Source organism: Fundulus heteroclitus, unplaced genomic scaffold (assembly GCF_011125445.2).
Source record: "Fundulus heteroclitus isolate FHET01 unplaced genomic scaffold, MU-UCD_Fhet_4.1 scaffold_285, whole genome shotgun sequence".
Taxonomy (NCBI): domain Eukaryota; kingdom Metazoa; phylum Chordata; class Actinopteri; order Cyprinodontiformes; family Fundulidae; genus Fundulus; species Fundulus heteroclitus.
Genome location: NW_023396695.1, coordinates 49,022 through 67,449, shown reverse-complemented (window position 1 = coordinate 67,449; position 18,428 = coordinate 49,022). Strand labels below are relative to the sequence as shown.

At 45.5% G+C, this 18,428-nt stretch overlaps 1 protein-coding gene across 1 annotated transcript in view; it reads left to right on the top strand.

The window, feature by feature from the left end:
• Positions 1-17,277, top strand: part of LOC118559443 (histone-lysine N-methyltransferase 2C-like) — a 46,759-nt gene extending 29,482 nt beyond the window's left edge. Inside the window, exons 19-38 of the mRNA XM_036130164.1 lie at positions 58-190; positions 276-369; positions 455-630; positions 708-820; positions 977-1,114; positions 4,482-4,589; positions 4,658-4,756; positions 4,839-5,048; positions 5,129-5,253; positions 6,121-6,316; positions 6,395-6,604; positions 6,683-7,056; positions 10,740-10,852; positions 11,238-11,374; positions 11,464-11,591; positions 12,447-12,648; positions 12,736-12,852; positions 16,153-16,226; positions 16,316-16,424; positions 16,504-17,277. Of these exons, the coding sequence (XP_035986057.1) occupies positions 58-190; positions 276-369; positions 455-630; positions 708-820; positions 977-1,114; positions 4,482-4,589; positions 4,658-4,756; positions 4,839-5,048; positions 5,129-5,253; positions 6,121-6,316; positions 6,395-6,604; positions 6,683-7,056; positions 10,740-10,852; positions 11,238-11,374; positions 11,464-11,591; positions 12,447-12,648; positions 12,736-12,852; positions 16,153-16,226; positions 16,316-16,424; positions 16,504-16,596 (2,949 nt within the window). The 3' untranslated portion in view covers positions 16,597-17,277. The remainder of the gene's footprint in view (positions 1-57; positions 191-275; positions 370-454; positions 631-707; positions 821-976; positions 1,115-4,481; positions 4,590-4,657; positions 4,757-4,838; positions 5,049-5,128; positions 5,254-6,120; positions 6,317-6,394; positions 6,605-6,682; positions 7,057-10,739; positions 10,853-11,237; positions 11,375-11,463; positions 11,592-12,446; positions 12,649-12,735; positions 12,853-16,152; positions 16,227-16,315; positions 16,425-16,503) is intronic.
• Positions 17,278-18,428: the final 1,151 nt, after the last annotated feature.

Genomic DNA, 18,428 nt, shown 5'->3' with positions numbered 1-18,428 from the left:
CGACACCTCAGCACCTGGCCGTCGCTCACCTGCTGCGTCTCCGCTTCCTTCCTGCAGAACAACCTGAGTAACCCCCCCACACCGCCGGCCTCCCTGCCCCCCTCCCCCCCGCCTGTCAACCGGCAGAAGATGGTCAACGGGTCTGCCACAACAGACGAGCTGAGCAAGAAGGACTTCAGCCAGCAGGAAGGTGAGGGTTCCACGCCCGGTGCCGTGTGTGTGGATGCTGAAGCGTTTACCTGTGCTGGTAACACCTGTTCTCGCCTCACCGAAAGGCAAAGAGGAGCCGCTTCTCAGCCACGCCTCCAAGACCGTAGACGTGCCGGCGTCCCTGCCAACCCCGCCCCACAACAACCAGGAGGAGCTCAGGTACAGCCCCGCCTCCCCAGCAGTCCTCCACCTTCGCATGGCACACCTGCGCTGAGCACTTTCCCTTCCTCGCGGCTTCTCTCAGGGTTCAGGAGCCGTTGGAGTGCCGCAGTCCGGACGGTTATGTGCCGTCGTCGTCTCCGGACAGCGTGGCGGACATGGAGGTCAGCAGGTACCCTGATCTGTCTTTCATCAAGCTGGAGCGGCCCTCACCCTGCCCGTCGCCTACGTTACCCATCATCCCCTGCGCCCGGGGAAAAGGTCAGCTGGCTGAAGCTAGCCAGGTGTGTTTCTTCTGCTCTCCGCTCCAACTGATCGGCTCTTTCTGCTGCTTCCAGGCCTGGCCGTGAAACAGGAAGTGAAGGCGGAGCCTCACCTGCCGGCTCAGTCCACCTGCGCCAACACAGACCTGGTTACCATCGCCATCACGCTGAGCCCGGCTGCCTCCCAGGTAAATGTGCACCGTCCCACCTGGTTGAAAACAGCTTCCTCCCCTGCCACACGTTGGTGTGCCCTGGGGCAAGGCACTGTGGATGAATGACTGTGGCTGTGCAGGGCGGTCGACTAGAAAAGCAGCGAATGAACTCAGTGTGTTTGCCGTTGGCAGAACGTTCCGGGTGTGATGGCGGCGGTGGCGGCGCTCCTGAGGGTCCCCGGCCCCATCAGCTACCAGCTGAACCGAGTGGCGGGTCTGGAGCGGAGCTCCTTGGCCCTGCTGGGCGGGGTCCGCGTGCCGCAGATGCAGGTTTGTACTTCATCCTGTCTGTAAAGATGTAGACCTACACAGGGTTTCCGCGAGGCATTAAACGTCATTAAATACATTTTTTTTTTTTAATTAAGGCCTTAATTAGCATTAAAAGTTATTAAATGTGATTATTGGTGGCATTATTTTTTTTTCTTAAAAAAATACGGTCTTAAAAACAGTTTTGTCAGATATATTATCAGATATTACTGATTCCGCGTGTTTGCGCTGAACTGCTTCCGGTTGCTCGTAAAGCCGTTTGTTTTTACAATGTTTGGAAAAGAGGAGCAGAGGCAGAGAAAGATTTAGAGAACGGGAAAATGTAAATTTCAACAAAAGTGGATGGAAAACGAGGAATTGGGGACATGGCTGCAGTCTGTCGACGGTAAGGATGATAAAGGATTTTGCCATGTTTGTAAAAAAAAAAAAAATTAAGCTGCACAATGATAGTCAATGCTTCACGATCTCACATGAAGTCGGACAGTGTAGTCCAGGGTGCACGCGGGTATACGGCGCATAGCCACTTATTTTTCAGTCAGCATTACTTATACCCACTTCTGGAGCGATATACAACAGTATTTTCACACTTCACGTAGTAGCTCAAGGAAATATTTTAATCTAAATGTTTTAGGCTAAATATTTTAGGCTAAAATGAGTAAACTCTAGTGATGGATGTTTGGGTAAACTAAATAGAGCAGTCTTACATGTCATTGTTTCTAAAACAGCATTTTTCTGAGTTGCTCCTAAAAGGGAAAACATTGAGAGTATACCCACTGCTCCAGAGACCACTACACCACTGCAGACAGCCACAGCTCAGCTGGAAGGAGCAGACAACAGCTAACAATGTCAGGTTACTTTTCTGTAACCAACGCAGTCACGTCTGCATTAGCTACTGCTAACATTAGCATTAGCTACCGCTAACATTAGCATTAGCTACTGCTAACATTAGCATTAGCTACCGCTAACATTAGCATTAGCTACTGCTAACATTAGCATTAGCTACCGCTAACATTAGCATTAGCTACCGCAACCAGCAGCAGCTGGAGCAAGCTCTACCGCCACTAACGTCAGGAAACCAGATGGTCTGCGAACAACATTTGGATCCAATGCAACACTGAATGAGGAAGTGCTCTGTTGTCTGTCTATTGTGGAAGCTTTCAAGACAGGTGACTATTTAAAGAATAGAGTCAGAGTGCATGTTTTAAATTGAATAAAAGGCAAAAAAAGAAGTGAATAATCAATTCTTCAAAAACAAACTTTGTTTTTTATTATTCTTAAAACATTATTTTTTCACATGATGTTATCATCATGTTTTAACAAGGTAAGGTAATCTCCATTTGCATTAAATTAGTTTAATTTGAATTACTAGCACCACATAAAACAGATCAGATTAGGAGAGGTCTATTCATCTTATTATTATTATTATTATTATTCACAGTTCTGTTCTAAAAACGATCGTAACATTTCTTCACAAACAAAGTCAAATTTTTATGATAAAAATACAGGGTTGGAATTTGAAATCGAATTTACATGTTGAATTTATTTCAGTGATATTGCTCTTTCGAAATCTCTTATCTCAGTTTAATTTCACTTGCACTCATCACACACACGATATCATATCATCTACAAGGATTCTAGAGACGAATACAAAATGCATCCCCTGAAAAACTTTGATAATTTGCTGCTGTAATATTATATTATATTATATATTATAGATTTTTCAGAATAAAAAGCTAACAGATGTGCATAATCAAAAAATATCAGAAATACAATTATAGAGCAGTCAGTATTGTAAGAAAGCCCACGCTGTTTCTGGATAACTACATTACTGTATGAGTTAAGTTCTATTCCATTTTATGCCTCTTTTCTTGTAAGTTTGAAATGTCCCATGCTCCTGAATGCACCATAGCTTTCTGACGCTCGTGAATGCATCACACTGGTCTATGAACGCTGTGCTGTGTAGACGCACGTTTGATCTTCCACTTAAGACAAAGCTTTGCAGTTTCAAAACTCACGTCGGTTCTCACGGTTTATTGTGTGTGAATGACAAGAGACCACAACAAATAAATCAGCCGTACCTCGGATAAAAACTTTGGATTTAATGTTATTCATAACACCCGTAATTTTGTAAACGAATCTGCCAAATAACAGTTTTTTCCCACAAGAGGTTTAATAAAATGTTTTGATATCATTAACTTAAGAACAAGTAACTGCGTTGGTTAAATTTTAATCCGTTTTCCTCGTCGATATTCAGTTGTACAGAGCGAGGTGCGCTCCCGCCACAGGGGACGCATATCTCAGCAGGGATGCACTTTTCGGCATAACACCGGTCTGTGTTTTGATCGGAAAAGTAGCGTCCCGGTTGGAACAAGGAACCCAATCACTCCTTAATGTTGCTCTCAGTGGAGACAGATGCAAAGGTGATTTTTGGGATGTATAATCGGGGAAATGTAGGCGGCGGCAAGAACTGATATAGACGGCCGTTGACCGGCTACTTTTGACTGCCCTGTGTCTGTCTGTCTGTCTATCTATCTATCTATCTATCTATCTATCTATCTATCTATCTATCTATCTATCTATCTATCTATCTACTTGTTGATGGCATTAAAAATATTTCTATGAGCATTAAAAAGCATTAAATTAGGGTTACTCATTCCTGTATAAACCCTGCTACATGACTACCAGGATGTTTGATGTTGGGATCAGCAGAGCTGGAGCTCTGACCAGTGAGGAGTGTAACATGAAGCCTCAGAGCGTCCTGCTCTCACTTTTAATAAGAAGCTGCATGTAGTCAGAGAAGGGAGGAGCTGAGTGAGGAGCATGGTTAGAAGGCCTGGTTAAATCAGGATGTGGGATGTAAAGGCTGTCAGAGTAACTGTAGAGTAACTGTACTGTAGTGGTAGAGTAACTGTAGAGGTAGAGTAACGGTATAGTAACTGTAGAGGTATAGTAACTGCAGAGGTAGAGTAACTGTAGAGTAACTGTAGAGATAGAGTAACTGTAGAGTAACTGTAGAGATAGAGTAACTGTAGAGTAACTGTAGAGGTAGAGTAACTGTAGAGTAGAGGTAGAGTAACTGTAGAGTAGAGGTAGAGTAACTACAGTAACTATAAAGGTAGAGTAACGGCAGAGGTAGAGTAACTGTAGAGTAACGGCAGAGGTAGAGTAACTGTAGAGTAGCTGTAGAGGTAGAGTAACTGTAGAGTAGCTGTAGAGGTAGAGTAACTGTAGAGTAACGGCAGAGGTAGAGTAGCTGTAGAGGTAGAGTAACTGTAGAGTAGCTGTAGAGGTAGAGTAACTGTAGAGTAGCTGTAGAGGTAGAGTAACTGTAGTGGTAGAGTAACTGTAGACCTGCTGGATGTCTCCTCAGGGCTCACCAGCCGGCAGATCGCAGAGGGCGGCGCCCGCGGCAGGAAACCAGCCGGGCCGCTGCAGCCGCTGTAGGGGGCTGCTGGGAAACGGAGTCCACTACAAACGGGTGAGACTCGGTGGAGCAGGGTGAGTTCCGTTGCAGGATGGAGCAGGAAGTGACGGTGTGTTTTACAGGACGGCGAGTCCAAAGACGGATCCGGCCTGGTGTTCTGCAGTCCCACCTGCTCAGTTCTGTTTGGGTCGGAGCAGCAGAACCGCTCTGCGCACGCTAAGGTGAACTCACGCACGCCGGTCAGGTTTCTGCTGTTTCTGCTGGTTTCCCAGAATTCACCTCTCTGTCTCTCTGTGTCTTCAGCCCGCTGTCCCGGTGCTGCTGAGCGGTTCTGAGTGTGCGCCTCCTCTCAGCAGAACTCAGCACCAGTACACCAATAACGTGTCCTCCATCACTGTCCACGCTCTCCCGCGCACTCCTTCATCGTCCTCCTCTTCCTCTTCGCCACCACTCGCCTTTCCGCCCGCCTCCGCCATAACCATGGAGACGAGGCCCCGCCCCGACAGCCTCAAGGTGGGCCTGCTCCCCCGTTTGACCAGTTTCCTTCCTGGTGAGGGGGCTAATTGATTAGTTGCTCTCTGATTGGTTGACAGGTTAAAGTGAAGTTAAAGCCCCGCCCACGGACTGTGTCAGGTGACGACTCTGTGTGTTCTCAAAGCGTGAAGAAGATGAAGTTTTCTCGCTGGCGTCGCTGGAGCTTCAGCATCACACTCAGCAGGTCAGAGTTCAAAACGTATTTTCCATGAAGGAAATGTCGGCCATGTTGGGCAGGGCAACAGAGGGAACCTCTGGGAAGGATGAAGAGCAGTTTGGAGGACTTTTAATGTTTGTGTGGCTCTTAAGATTCAAACGGTAGCCCAGTTCCTTCAGCACTAACCGCCTGACTCTAGTAGATATTGCTGGTGAAGATTCTCAGTCATCAGGTCATGGTCATCCCAAAAAAAAGTAAAAAACAAAGCAACTGGACTTGTTTTCCGTAGTTGAAGACGTTTCGCTTCCTCTGCAGGAAGCTTTCTCAATTGAAAAAGTCTGGAGTAATGATGAGTACCAAGCTTTATACTACTGCCTAACAAAGGCCTGTAATGGCTTAGATAACATGCAGATTCAGCAGAAACAGGTCCACCCCTTAGTAATGGGCGGTCGTTAAAGCCATTAAGCCAGCAGATTGGACCAAAACTGGTCCACTCCTCTGTAACGGTGATCAAACATCGCTCCTTTAAGCCAGGCCAATAACGACCCTAATAACTCCTCGTTACAGAGGTTTCTGTTGAATCTGCATGTTATCTAAGCCATTAAAAGGCCTTTGTTAGGCAGCAGTATAAAGCTTGGTACTCATCATTACTCCAGACTTTTTTAATTGAGAAAGCTTCCTGGAGAGGAAGCGAAACATCTTCAACTATGGAAAACAAGTCCAGTTGCTTTGTTTTTTACTTTTTTTTTTTTTTTTTGGAATCTAGTAGATATTCTTTCTAACGGGGGGATGACTGAAAACTCTGATTTCTCTTTGGTTTGTGGTTCTGAGAACAACTAAAACTCGCTGTTCCTGTTGGGCCCGTCTGGGTCGCCCACCTTTCCTCCCTCTCAGGGGTCCGTGTGCTCCTAACGAGGCGGCCGCCATGCCAACAGAGGAGGAAGTGGATGAGCTTCTGAAGAAGTTTGGCTCCTGTTTACGTCTTGACCCTCTCCCTAAAGACCAGCGGCGCTGCTGTTTCTGTCAACAGCAGGGAGACGGGCTGACCGACGGACCGGCCCGACTGCTGAACCTCGACCTGGATCTGTGGGTGAGTGCCGCAGCTGCAGACCCACTTCTGGTTCTGTGGCCTGAGCTCCAGTTTGACCTCCAGCACACCTTTGCTCAGGTGCACCTGAACTGCGCGCTGTGGTCCAGCGAGGTGTACGAGACTCAGGCGGGCGCCTTGATAAACGTGGAGCTGGCTCTGAGAAGGGGGCTGACGCTTCGGTGCGCCCACTGCGATCGCCCCGGCGCCACCACCGGCTGTAACCGGCTGCGCTGCACCAACACCTACCACTTCACCTGTGCCCTGCAGGCCCACTGCACCTTCTTCAAGGTAACGCTCACTCCGCAGGACCGGAGGCGCCCGAGCCGTCCGTGAGCACGCTCAGTAATCCTCATCCTGCTCTTGCAGGATAAGACCATGCTCTGCCACCTCCACAAGCCCAGGACCATTCTTCTGAGTGGAGACCGGTCGTCCAGCTCCTCCCCCTTCTCCACGCCCGGCCCGACCCCTGACCCCGCTCCGTGCTCGGACCCGTACGACTCGGAGCTGCGTTGCTTTGCCGTGTTCCGCCGGGTCTTTGTCCAGCGAGACGAGGCTCGGCAGATCGCTGCTATAGTGCAGCGAGGAGAGCGGCAGCACACCTTCCGGGTGGGCAGCCTGCTGTTCCGATGCGTCGGCAGGCTCCTCCCACAGCAGATGGGCAGCTTCCACAACCAGACGGCCATCTTCCCGGTCGGCTACCACGCCAACCGCTTCTACTGGAGCATGCGACACAGCAACAGGTGATCCAGGTTTAGTTTTACTGACCATTTAAATGCAGCTGTTTCCACGGGTCGTTTATGACGAATCTCCGTCCGTCCACTGGGTGGCGCTAAGAAACCAAAGCCGCGTCCTTTAGGGTTATGGTTGGCTGGATAGAACCTATGGAGGATGTTCAGGCCATCACCTCCTATTCTTCTTTTTGCCAGTGTTACATGCCGCTTCTTGCGTGTCTTCTTTGAAACGTTGGCACGGCTCTCTGCTCCTGCCGTGAGTCACCGTCACATGATCAAACAGCTGCTGCTCGACCAATCCCATCCCTCCCTCCCAGGACTCGTCAACAAGCGGGAGATGAACATGAGAAGCTAACAGGCCGATGTTAATGCCGATATATCATTCACCCCTAACGTAAAGCCATTCAGTTTTCTAGACCTCCCTTCTAACCTCCTGCATTTGCCATGCTGCTAATCTAACTATTTTAGGTGTTTAGAGGACCATTAGTTAATAGATTATTTTCTGTCAACTGATAAATAATAGTAGATAATGAGCAGATTTAGAGTTATACAGCTGATATTGTTCCTTAAATTGAAATGGGTCCATCAGCAAGAAACACCTGCATCTGCCCAGAGCTGTTGCTTTACAAGTACAGGCTTTATTCAGAATAACTACTAAACACTGCTTTAATTAATATAATAATCAGCAAAGGTCAGATATCTACAACACAGGAATGTTTTTAGTAAAAACAAAAAACACATAATTAGTCCCCTGTACAAGGAATCGTTATCTTGACTGCCTAATAAACAAAGATTGATATAAAGTAGATGACAGCAGGACATAGAGAGGATCCCTGGGAGCTTTGGGCAACCTGCATCTCCTGCACAGCTGTCAGCATAAAACCATCAAAAATGGAAAATATGTTTACGCTTCACCACATTAGGTCTGCATGAAAAGCCAGTCTAAGAAAAATTTGTATTTTTTATGTACAAGAAAACTCAAATGCTCTGTTTGATCATTAGTTAAAATATTTTTTCTAATAGTGTAATTAATAGGGCTGTCGATTATTGTAGTAATCGATTATTCTATCGGTTTTTCTGATGATTAATGGAGTAATTAATAAAATATGGAGTTATTCTGCAGATTTTTCAAAAGTAATAGAAATAAATGAAAAAAATGCAAATTAGCAAATAATTGAATTCTTTTTTGAATAATAAGAATAAATGTGCAGCTAAAATGTTCTAGGATGAAAATGTTAAAACATCAGTAAAGTGCAGCTGCCTCTCTAGTCAAAATGGTCACCAACCAAAAATGCAAAAAAGTTCACTTGCATATTCCATCCTGCATTTTGTAGTCCACATATAGACAATAAAAATAAATACGCATTTATCAAGAGGTAAACAGGCTATTTAAACTCAGGCATAGTAAATACTGCCTTTTTTAAATCATTCTGTTAAGGCAAGGCACATTTATTTATATAGCACAATTCAGTACAGAGACAATGCAAAGTGGTTTGCATGATTAAAATATAGGAAAATAAAACAAAATAAAAGCAAGCAGGAATAAAATGCAGAAAAAAAATAGAACATTAAAAACAGTTGGACTAAAAAAAGTTCTGTTAAGGAATATAAATACTTTTACTGTCACACAGTGGGGAAATGTGTGTAATATTGCAGTCTAACCTTTTTGTTGTACAAAGTAAAAACAAACCCTGATATGCCTCTCCAGGTTTTAGTGGAACCTGCTCTTATTATTATTATTATTATTATTATTATTATTATTATTATTATTATTATTATTCTGCTGTGCAGCAACTCTGCTTTCTGTCCCCAAAATCTTTAAAATGCAGCCAGATGCTAAATTATGAGGGCTACTCTTGCTCTTAACAGCATCTTAAAGGTGCATAGCCACGTTATTTGACGTTTTTTAAATGCAGTAGCTCACTCTGGTTGTGATAATCTTTTTATGAAAGATTATCACATTAGTTGTTACTTTGGTGTTATGCTTTGTTTTAGCTCAATTTGTTTGTAAATAAAGCCTTTTGAGTTTATTTAATATTTAATGGAAGTAGGTACTGTGCATGTGCAGCAAGGGATAAAAACAGAAAATGGCTAACGGCTATTAGCATCTCCTAGCGGAACAATGCAGAATTGTCCAGGATCCTGTGAAAAAAACTGTGATTCCAGGAGGGAAATTATTCTGAAGGTTGGTGGATGTTAAACCTGCCGAGGCTCAGATCCAATGTTCCCCCTAAGTTTTCATGTCTGAGCAGACACACAAAGTGGAGCTCTGTGAGCAACACTGAGGCTACATTACACCTGTCCAAAACCTGACATTATAACAAGCTGCACTGCTTACTAAAAGGATCAGTTACAGCAATAATTTCTTTTAGATTGCTTAGTTTAGATACAGCTGATTTAGCCTTATTACATGAAAAAAGAGCTCTATAGTATGTTTTATTTCAGAGTAGCGGTCCTGCTAAGGAAGAACTGAGACCAATCTCCACCAATGCCCGCAGAGCAACAGCGCTCCAGAAACAAACAGCAGGTGTAGCACTGAAAAACCAACCAAATTTATGAAATTTGTTACAAATTGGTTGAAAACCAGCACTGAAGGTTCTCAGATAAGCAGATCCCACGCAGCTGACGTGCAGCGGGGCCCGGTTCAGAAAGCTGGGTTAGTTTAGGGGTAAATCCCTGCATACCTCAGCCTTTCCATTTCAGAAAGCTCAGAAGCCTTGACCCGAGTCAAATTATGACTACAAATTACTCTGAAACAACCGAGTTTTTCCTCTTTTTAGCTGAGATCTGCTCAACGACGTGTCTGGAAAGGCGTTTCCTTTTCTGCAGGAGCCTGCATGCCGAAGAGCAAATACTCCTCAGAAATCGCTGTTGGGAGGCTGATCAGACCACGATTAAATGTTGAATCATTTCTGGATTAGTATGTTTTCAAGCGTTACCGTTTTTTGCCGCTGTCAATAATTTATCTCAATATTCTCAAATCACACATTGCTTTCCTAACACAATGAGGAACGCTCTCAGTTCTGAACAGTTTTTGTGCTGCTTTTCGTTTTTATGCCAACAGCAGCTTTTTAATAACGTAGGAGATTAAGAAAATCTTTCAGAGGCAGCTGTATTTCAGGAATGTTACTGTTGCACTCAGTTATAGTTTAAAGCTGTTTCACAGTCAGAGACCAACAAGATTAATAACAGAACTACACAGAATGAAAGCAATAATTTTATTATGTATCAACTTTTGGCACTTCCAGCTCTTGATTTTCCATTCATATATTTTAATTCCCATTCATATATCCACATTTTTTCACTTAAACAACGGTACATTTACTTCAACTTAAATTATAAATATAGCCTAGATGATTAATATCTATATATCTACAGGTAAATAAGTGTCAACTAATTTTTAGAAGGATGGGTGAACAATGCTGGCAGAAAGATGAACATATCAGTTATTTCAATAACTCTTACCGTCCCATCATTACTATGTTGAATATAGCCAATTAATGCTTTAGTTCATTATGGTTAAACAAGAAAACTAAAAAGATAAACAGTAAAAACACTTTTAATAAAGAATTAATGGCGTATTTATGGTTGTGCAAGAACTGGAGAGTCGGTCCGCCAGCACACCCAGACCTACATCACCCAGGGTTGGTTCTGCTGATTGGAACGTGACTAATCGCTGGTTCCTCCTGCAGACGCTGCAAGTACATGTGCTACATCGAGGAGCATGACGCCCAGCCGCTGTTCAAGGTCAAGGTGGTGGAGAAAGGACATGAAGACGTGGTTCTGACGGGACCCACACCCAAAGGTAGGTACCGTTACCTCGCAGCAGGTTCACTCTCTCTGGGAACTCGACTGAGAGAGCAACTCTCATTTGATCGTCTGCCCCGGTTCCCTGTTCATTTAAAGTTGATGTTAAGTCTTTAAATGGCCGTGCCCCTTCCCACCTCTCTGAGCTGCACCGCCCCTTCATGGAGGTACCGAGCTATTGCTGTTGCAGCTGCTGAATTATAAACCGCAATTAGAAAAGCTTCAACAGACATTACATCTGCTCTTAAGGTGTTGATCAATGCTTTAAGCTTTGATTTATCAAGTTTTAATGTTTTTATTTGAAATAATTCCTTTGGTCAGTGGCTGCTGTTGGTAAAGTATATTATAAATAAAGCTGGCTTGGTTCTGACCCGCCTGTGCAGCCGTGTGGGCCCAGATTCTGGAACCAGTGGCCCAGATGAGGAGCTCCAGTGGGACCCTGAAGCTGTTCCCTGTTTACCTGAAAGGAGAAGATCTGTTTGGCTTGACCACGTCTGCAGTGACCCGGATCATCGAGTCTGTAAGTCCAGCACCCCCAGTGACCCCCCCCCCCCCAGTGACCCCCTCACTCTCTGCCTGTCTCTCTCTCTGTCCGTCCCGCTCCATCAGCTGCCCGGCGTGGAGGCCTGCGAGCGCTACACCTTCCGTTACGGCAGGAACCCGCTCATGGAGTGGCCTCTGGCGTTCAACCCGTCGGGCTCGGCTCGCTCTGAACCCAAAGCCTGTCAGGCCAAGAGGTAATGACATCACTTCCTGTTCCACCGGTAGAGCCTCTGTCCTTTGAGGGGGAGATTGTCTTATGTACATCATGGTGTTCTTGATGGTCAGGTCTGCTTTACTCTCACAGCTGGTTCTGCTGTCCACTTATGGAACGGAACCTTCTACGACAGAACCAGGCAAATCAGAACCATGGTTTCATGGTATTAACACCAAAAACAAAATAGTGAAACATGAAAGTAAAGCTTTGTTTTAAAACGGAACCAAATCCAATAGAACCCAGGTTAGTCTTGTTCTGTGGCGTCTCTGCATGTGGGGTCTGGCCCCACCAGAGGGCGCTGTGGAGCTCTATGTTCCCAATAATCAGCGGGACAGGATCGTAAAAAAGACCGGTTCCTCTACCAATAAAATTCTGTTCTAAACATTTATGTCTTTAGATCTAAGTCTGCCAGAAAGCTAACAACGTGTTGGTTTATGCTAATTTATCTGTTTAATTAAAAATTAAGCAAAGTCAGGTTGTATTAATCACAGAAAAATCAATTGCAGCTAAGAGGTGTTGAGTTTTTGTGTCCCACTAAACTTATCGGGCCAGAGACGCTGCTGTTCTTGTTTTGTGGGACTTTGACCCGTTCTCAGAGACAGGAGAACACCAGCGAGGGTTCACTCTGCTGAAAATCCCTCGGCTGTTTCAGCCCACTGTGGGTGCATGGGTGGAGCAGAAATGTTGTGGGTTCGCTTCCAGCTTCTCTGTCACATGTAGAGTATGTGTAAAGTATTTCAGATTCTGATTTAGCTTAATAACAGGTGCTACACCTGTCCTATGGCTCAGATACCCTAACAAACGTCAGCTATGCCCCCCCCCCCCCCTCTGACAGGCCGTACCTGCTGACCAGCATCGCTCCCAGATGTCAGGGCTCGGTGGGCTCCATCGTCGGGCTCGTTCCTGGAGTCCTGTCCCTGTCTCCCGGCGAGTCTGTGGCCGGTACCCATCAGAGCCGCCACTCCAAGTCGGCCCAGTACCGTCGCATGAAGGCAGAATGGAAGAGCAACGTGTACCTGGCCCGCTCCGGCATCCAGGTGAGACGGCTGCGTCCCTGAGAGAAGGTAACAGCGCCACCTGTGGGCTCGACGGCTCACGCTGCGTGTGTTTGTGTTCACATGCAGGGACTGGGATTGTACGCTGCCAAAGACATCGAGAAGTGCACCATGGTCATCGAGTACATCGGCACAATCATCAGGAGCGAGGTGGCCAACCGCAAGGAGAGGCTCTACGAGGCCCAGGTGACACACCTGTAACCCTGCTGCTGAGACACATCGTCTTACATTGACTAATGTATCTTCCACTGGTTTTAATTTAAGACGCCCCGATCTGTTACCTGGATCAGATATCGGATGAATGTCGCTGATCCAGCATTCTGATCCAGTAATTTCTTTTTTTATTAGTATCATAAAGGCCAGTACAGCTACAGCGGTCTAATCACTTCAGTTTATATGTTTGTACGTCGTCACAGAGCAACATGGAGCAATCACCGGACCGAGCCTAGTCGGCTGTTTAGAAACAAACTTAATACGCTTTAGTGCGACTGCAACATGCAGCGGCTCCAAAACCAGCATGCTAAAGAACTCAAAGACTCTTTAAGTCAAGCCTGATGCCTTCTCTCACATGGCAAGGTTCATTCATTCAACAGTTGTAACGGCTCGTATCTGCCACCACGCTCAGTCCAGGTATCGTATTGGATCGTAAAAAACTGGATCGGTGAACCTCTAGTCTTAAAGTCTAACTCTTGGACTGAAAAAAATAATAAATATGAAATATTGCGCATTTTTTACACTGATTATGGTATTCCGCGTTTGAGTGCTGCCTCCGTTTACGATCGGCCATTTCCAACGTGTGACGTCAGTTCAAGAACAGCGAGAATGCGCGCAGCCAACTTGCATAGAAACACACATTGTTTACGTTGTACAACCGGTACGGCGAACAAGGATATATGGATGTTTTCCAGTATTTTCTTTGACACACCAAACCTGCTGATCCACGTCTACTTTGAGCAAGCGCTTTTAAAACAAATCGCTGAACTAAGTCCACAATAAAATGCCTTCTAGTGTCGCTTATAGACCAGTTCACTGTTATTGTTTTGATGCGGGTTTTCCGCGCATGCGCGCCGGACTGGTAGGCAGAAGGCGAACACATAGCAGGCACAAACAGAGAAACTGACGAGTTCTCCACGTATTTTTCTTCTTTAGATAACGTATCACAAGATCGTTATAAGAGTAAGTTGATGGTTGATGGTGTCAGATTGCCAGATCCACACAGCAAAAGCCTGAAGGGACGGAGCGAGTCTGTGAAATGCTGGCCAAGTGTTCCGTACGGCGACATACAGCTGCCTTATAAACACGCAGGCCAGTACAGACGAGAGAGCACGAAAGCCCCTGAAACCACTGGACGGCTACAATTATTTTATATCGGGAAAAAGGCTCCAGCAACGCCCGCGACCCCACGAGGGATTAAGCGGGTCAGAAAATGGATGGATAGATGGATGGATGGATGGATGGATGGATGTTCAGACATGTTTGTGTAACATCAGAAAGCAGAGTCAGACACACGGCGCTTCAGCAGATAGGACGACCCGCCGATAGGTTAAAACAAACATTGTTCACTAAGGATTATTTCAGTGTTTTGTTTTATTAATCCTTTTCACAGACTCATGCCTGAGGGTTTGCATACATTGTACATGTACGTATATTATAAGAAATCGCTGAACTAAGTCCACAATAAAATGCCTTCTAGGTGCGCAGTTGGTGGCTGTAGTGCAGACCGCGGTGAAGTTGGTTTGATATTGGACATTCAAGCTCCGCGGAGTCAGCGGGATCTAGCTCACGGTTGATCCGGTTGATGGACTCTGATTTCGTCCAGCGTCTCTCAGCTGCTTCCTTCTCCCATACGCCGTGGGACCGTCAACAAATCTGATTAGATTTTAGTTTCTCAAGCCGCTCCGCTGACTCCGCGGAGCAGGAATGTCCATGTCAAACCAACTTCACCGCTACACACTTGGCCGGTGGATCAAAAGGTCCGAAAGAAATGGGATAAATTCATAAAAGAAACGCGAAAGGACCGGATTGCCGGCAGTGAAAAAAGTGTTTTATGCAATTCACACTTCACAAGCGAGGATTTTGAGGGGTACTTACAATGGAGCATAGGCTCTATGTCTTGGGCAGCGTTAGATATAGTCTCCTCAGGTTCACCTTGTTCAAACTCCGTTTCTTCGTATATATATTCGGTATCAGAGTCGCCGATGCTAAAGGTGGAGTTTGTAGATGTATCAGACATTTTTTTTATAAATTTTTTGTACGTAGAGTAAGAGTTATTAATTAAATTTAATAAATCAGTAGCGAAAGTCGTAGTGTTAGCAGCCGGATGCTCGGTACTCGTTTTGTTTGTGACGTCACATTCCGAAAAAGTCCGATTGAAGAATGTTCGGGCTTTTTCGCTTATACAGCAAGTTTTATCGAAATTACTTCCCAACGGCGCACATAATTCATATATAATATACATTTCTTTACTCTGGTGACTATTTGAATGCATCTGCGTAAAAATACATTCAGTCCAAGAGTTAGACTTTAATACCCGAGTCCTGGGCGACGGGTCCATGTGGAGCAGCACCGGTTCTTTGGCTGAAATCTGTTTTTGCTCAACATTCATGGAGGTCAGCCTGGTTTTATTTTTCCCAAAATATATTTATTAAAATTTTGGTAGTTTAAAAAAACATCTTGAAAAATCTACAAAATATGACATCAGCAGCAGTAGTATTACTTGTTCAAGTCAAAATAAAATACAAACAGAAAAAAAGCCTCTCACAGTATTAGTTCCTGTGCAACTAGTCACATTTCGTATCTGTTTATATTGAGAACTAAGTTTAACAGTATATGTCCATAAATACATTTTCTTTGGGAACTGCAGTTCACATGCTCTTCAATCACTTGCACCTTCTTCTGAGATATTCAAGTTAGCCTGGTTTTCTTTGGTAGGATTTAAAACACCAAAATCATCCTTTGAGGGATTTGAGTCTTCCACAGAAGACTGAAATGTTTCGTCCAATGGACCCGCCTGTCCTTGCTGGGGGCGGGAGGCGGGTCCATCACAGGGCGACACCAAGACACACCCAAAGGTGATGTAGAAGCACCAGGACTGAAGGAGGAAGCTGGAGTACCCAGAGAGAGCCCACGCATGCACAGGGAGAAACACCCCAGGCTGGGATTTGAACCTAGGACCCTCTTGCTGCAGGGCCACTGTGCAGCCTGTAGACAGATGCTGACGATTGAAGAGTAGAAATGCCGCCTCTGCTGCAGCCAGCTGTGGTTCTGGATCCTTTATGGTCTCCACCGCCACAGCAACTCTAGGTCCATTAGCTTCTCCTTGCTGTATTCAACACGTCCAACAGAACCTCCTCTGGGTTCTAGGTTCTCTAGGTCTGAGTGTAAATGTAACCCGGTTAGTTTATTTCTGACCCGGACATCGCAGCTCAGATCAGCTTCTGTGTTGTGGTTGAATCTTTACATTTTCTGATGTTCTGGTGTTTGTAGAACCGAGGCGTGTACATGTTCCGGATCGACAACGACTACGTGATCGACGCCACCATCACCGGAGGGCCGGCCAGGTAAGAGTAGCTGAAAATGTGACCTTTCAGAGGCTGGAGGCGCCTGCGCTGTGCTCACCTGGGAGGGGCGGGCTCTGTGCGGTCCACAGGTACATCAACCACTCGTGTGCTCCGAACTGCATCACAGAGGTGGTGACGGTGGAGAAGGAGAACAAGATCATCATCAGCTCGTGCAGGCGCATCCAGAGAGGAGAGGAGGTAGGGTCCACGCAGCAATCAGTCCACCTATCAGTCTGTGAATGTGATTGGCTCATCGTATTGGCTCCGCCCCTCACAGCTCTGCTACGACTACCAGTTTGACCTGGAGGACGACCAGCACAAGATCCCGTGTCACTGTGGAGCTGTGAACTGCCGCAAGTGGATGAACTGAGTGCGTGTGGTTGCTGGCCCTCCCTGTGGGCGGAGCTAATGACATCATCATCATCATTAGATCAGAGGAAATAGTCTATACTGTGTAATTGATTTACAGATGGGGCGGGCATTTATGTTGTGGGTGGAGCTTACCAAGAGGCTGGTCCTCGGTGTAAATTGCGTGTAAATGTGAGTGTAAACGCCACTGAAATAAACGAATGTGCCGTCGTCCTTTAACTTGCACTAAAACACAAGATGACATAAAAAAACACACAAACCTACCTGATTGGTCCTTCCCTGCTTCTCCTCCTCATCAGTTTCCTGTAAAATAAGAGATTTTCATCTTTTTGTATTTATTACCTAATGAAGCTATTTTCTAAAACTGCAGTGCATTCGAGGTCCAGCGTGGCAGCGTGTAAATATCTGTACCATAACTAAAAAGACAGAGAAGACGTTTAGAGCCCCCCCCCCCCACCCCCCCTTAACCAGAGTGTGGGCTGCGACGCTCTCTAAGTCCTGCTGCCGTGTAGAAACCCAGTTTCACTCAGGCTCTGCTGATGTGTACAGGTTGATGTCATGAAGCCTTGGTTCTGTTTTTTTTTTTTTTATAAATGGATGTAAGCAAACTGATCTTTTTGGGGAAATATGGTGAATTTGATTTAGAATCATTTACAGAAAATAAAATATTTTACATCTTAAACCAGCTGTGTGTGATTTTTATCATTCAAATGCTCAATAAGATGAATAGAATAGAAATGCTAATCAGTCTACTGTTCCACCTTTGCTTTTTGTTTGAATCTGACATTCTCTCCAGTTATTCTGAATCATTTCATGTTGAAAAACTGGTCCATCATTGTTTTTCATGGGGATGTTCTTACCTGAGCACAGAAAAGGTCTAAAGCTGCATTCAAAAACATCTAATTGTAGCTCCTACCAATGTAGGACTAGAACTCACCAAGTTATGAAGCCTCAAAGGATTCAACTAAATTTAATTTCTATAGCTCCAATTAACATCCCATCATCTCAAGGTTCTTTCCAAAGTCAGCTTCCATTTGATCCTCCAGGTTGGTGAGAAAGTTTCCTCTCTAAGGAAACCCAGCAGGTTGCATCAAGTCTCTCCAAGCAGCATTCACTCCTCCTGAAAGAGCGTAGAGCCACAGTGGACAGTCGTCTGCATTGTTGATGGCTTTGCAGCAATCCCTCATACTGAGCATGGATGAAGCGACAGTGGAGAGGAAAACTCCCCTTTAACAGGGAGGAGAACCTCCAGCAGAACCAGAACCAGGCTCAGTGTGAACGCTCATCTGCCTCCACCCACTGGGGCTTAGAGAAGACAGAGCAGAGACACAGAAAGCACAGAAGCTCACATTGACCCAGGAGTACTTTCTATGTTAGAGAAGACAGAGCAGAGACACAGAAAGCACAGAAGCTCACATTGACCCAGGAGTACTTTCTATGGTAGAGAAGACAGAGCAGAGACACAGAAAGCACAGAAGCTCACATTGACCCAGGAGTACTTTCTATGTTAGAGAAGACAGAGCAGAGACACAGAAAGCACAGAAGCTCACATTGACCCAGGAGTACTTTCTATGTTAGATGGTAATAGAAGATGATCTGCCTCCCCTGATGATGTCACAGCTAACAGAACGCCAGACCAGGTGTACCTTCTGTCATGGTTTTGAGGTGTTTAGCCCACATGCAGAAAGCTCAGGAGAACAAGTTAGAGTTTAGCAGGTTTTATTCAGTAAGACGGGAGACGTTGTTGGCGCGGGACGCAGGGAACTAAGAAGCACGGGAGACGACGGGACGTCAAGTTCCAGAAGACGAAGGAGAGACGGCTGGACATCAGGT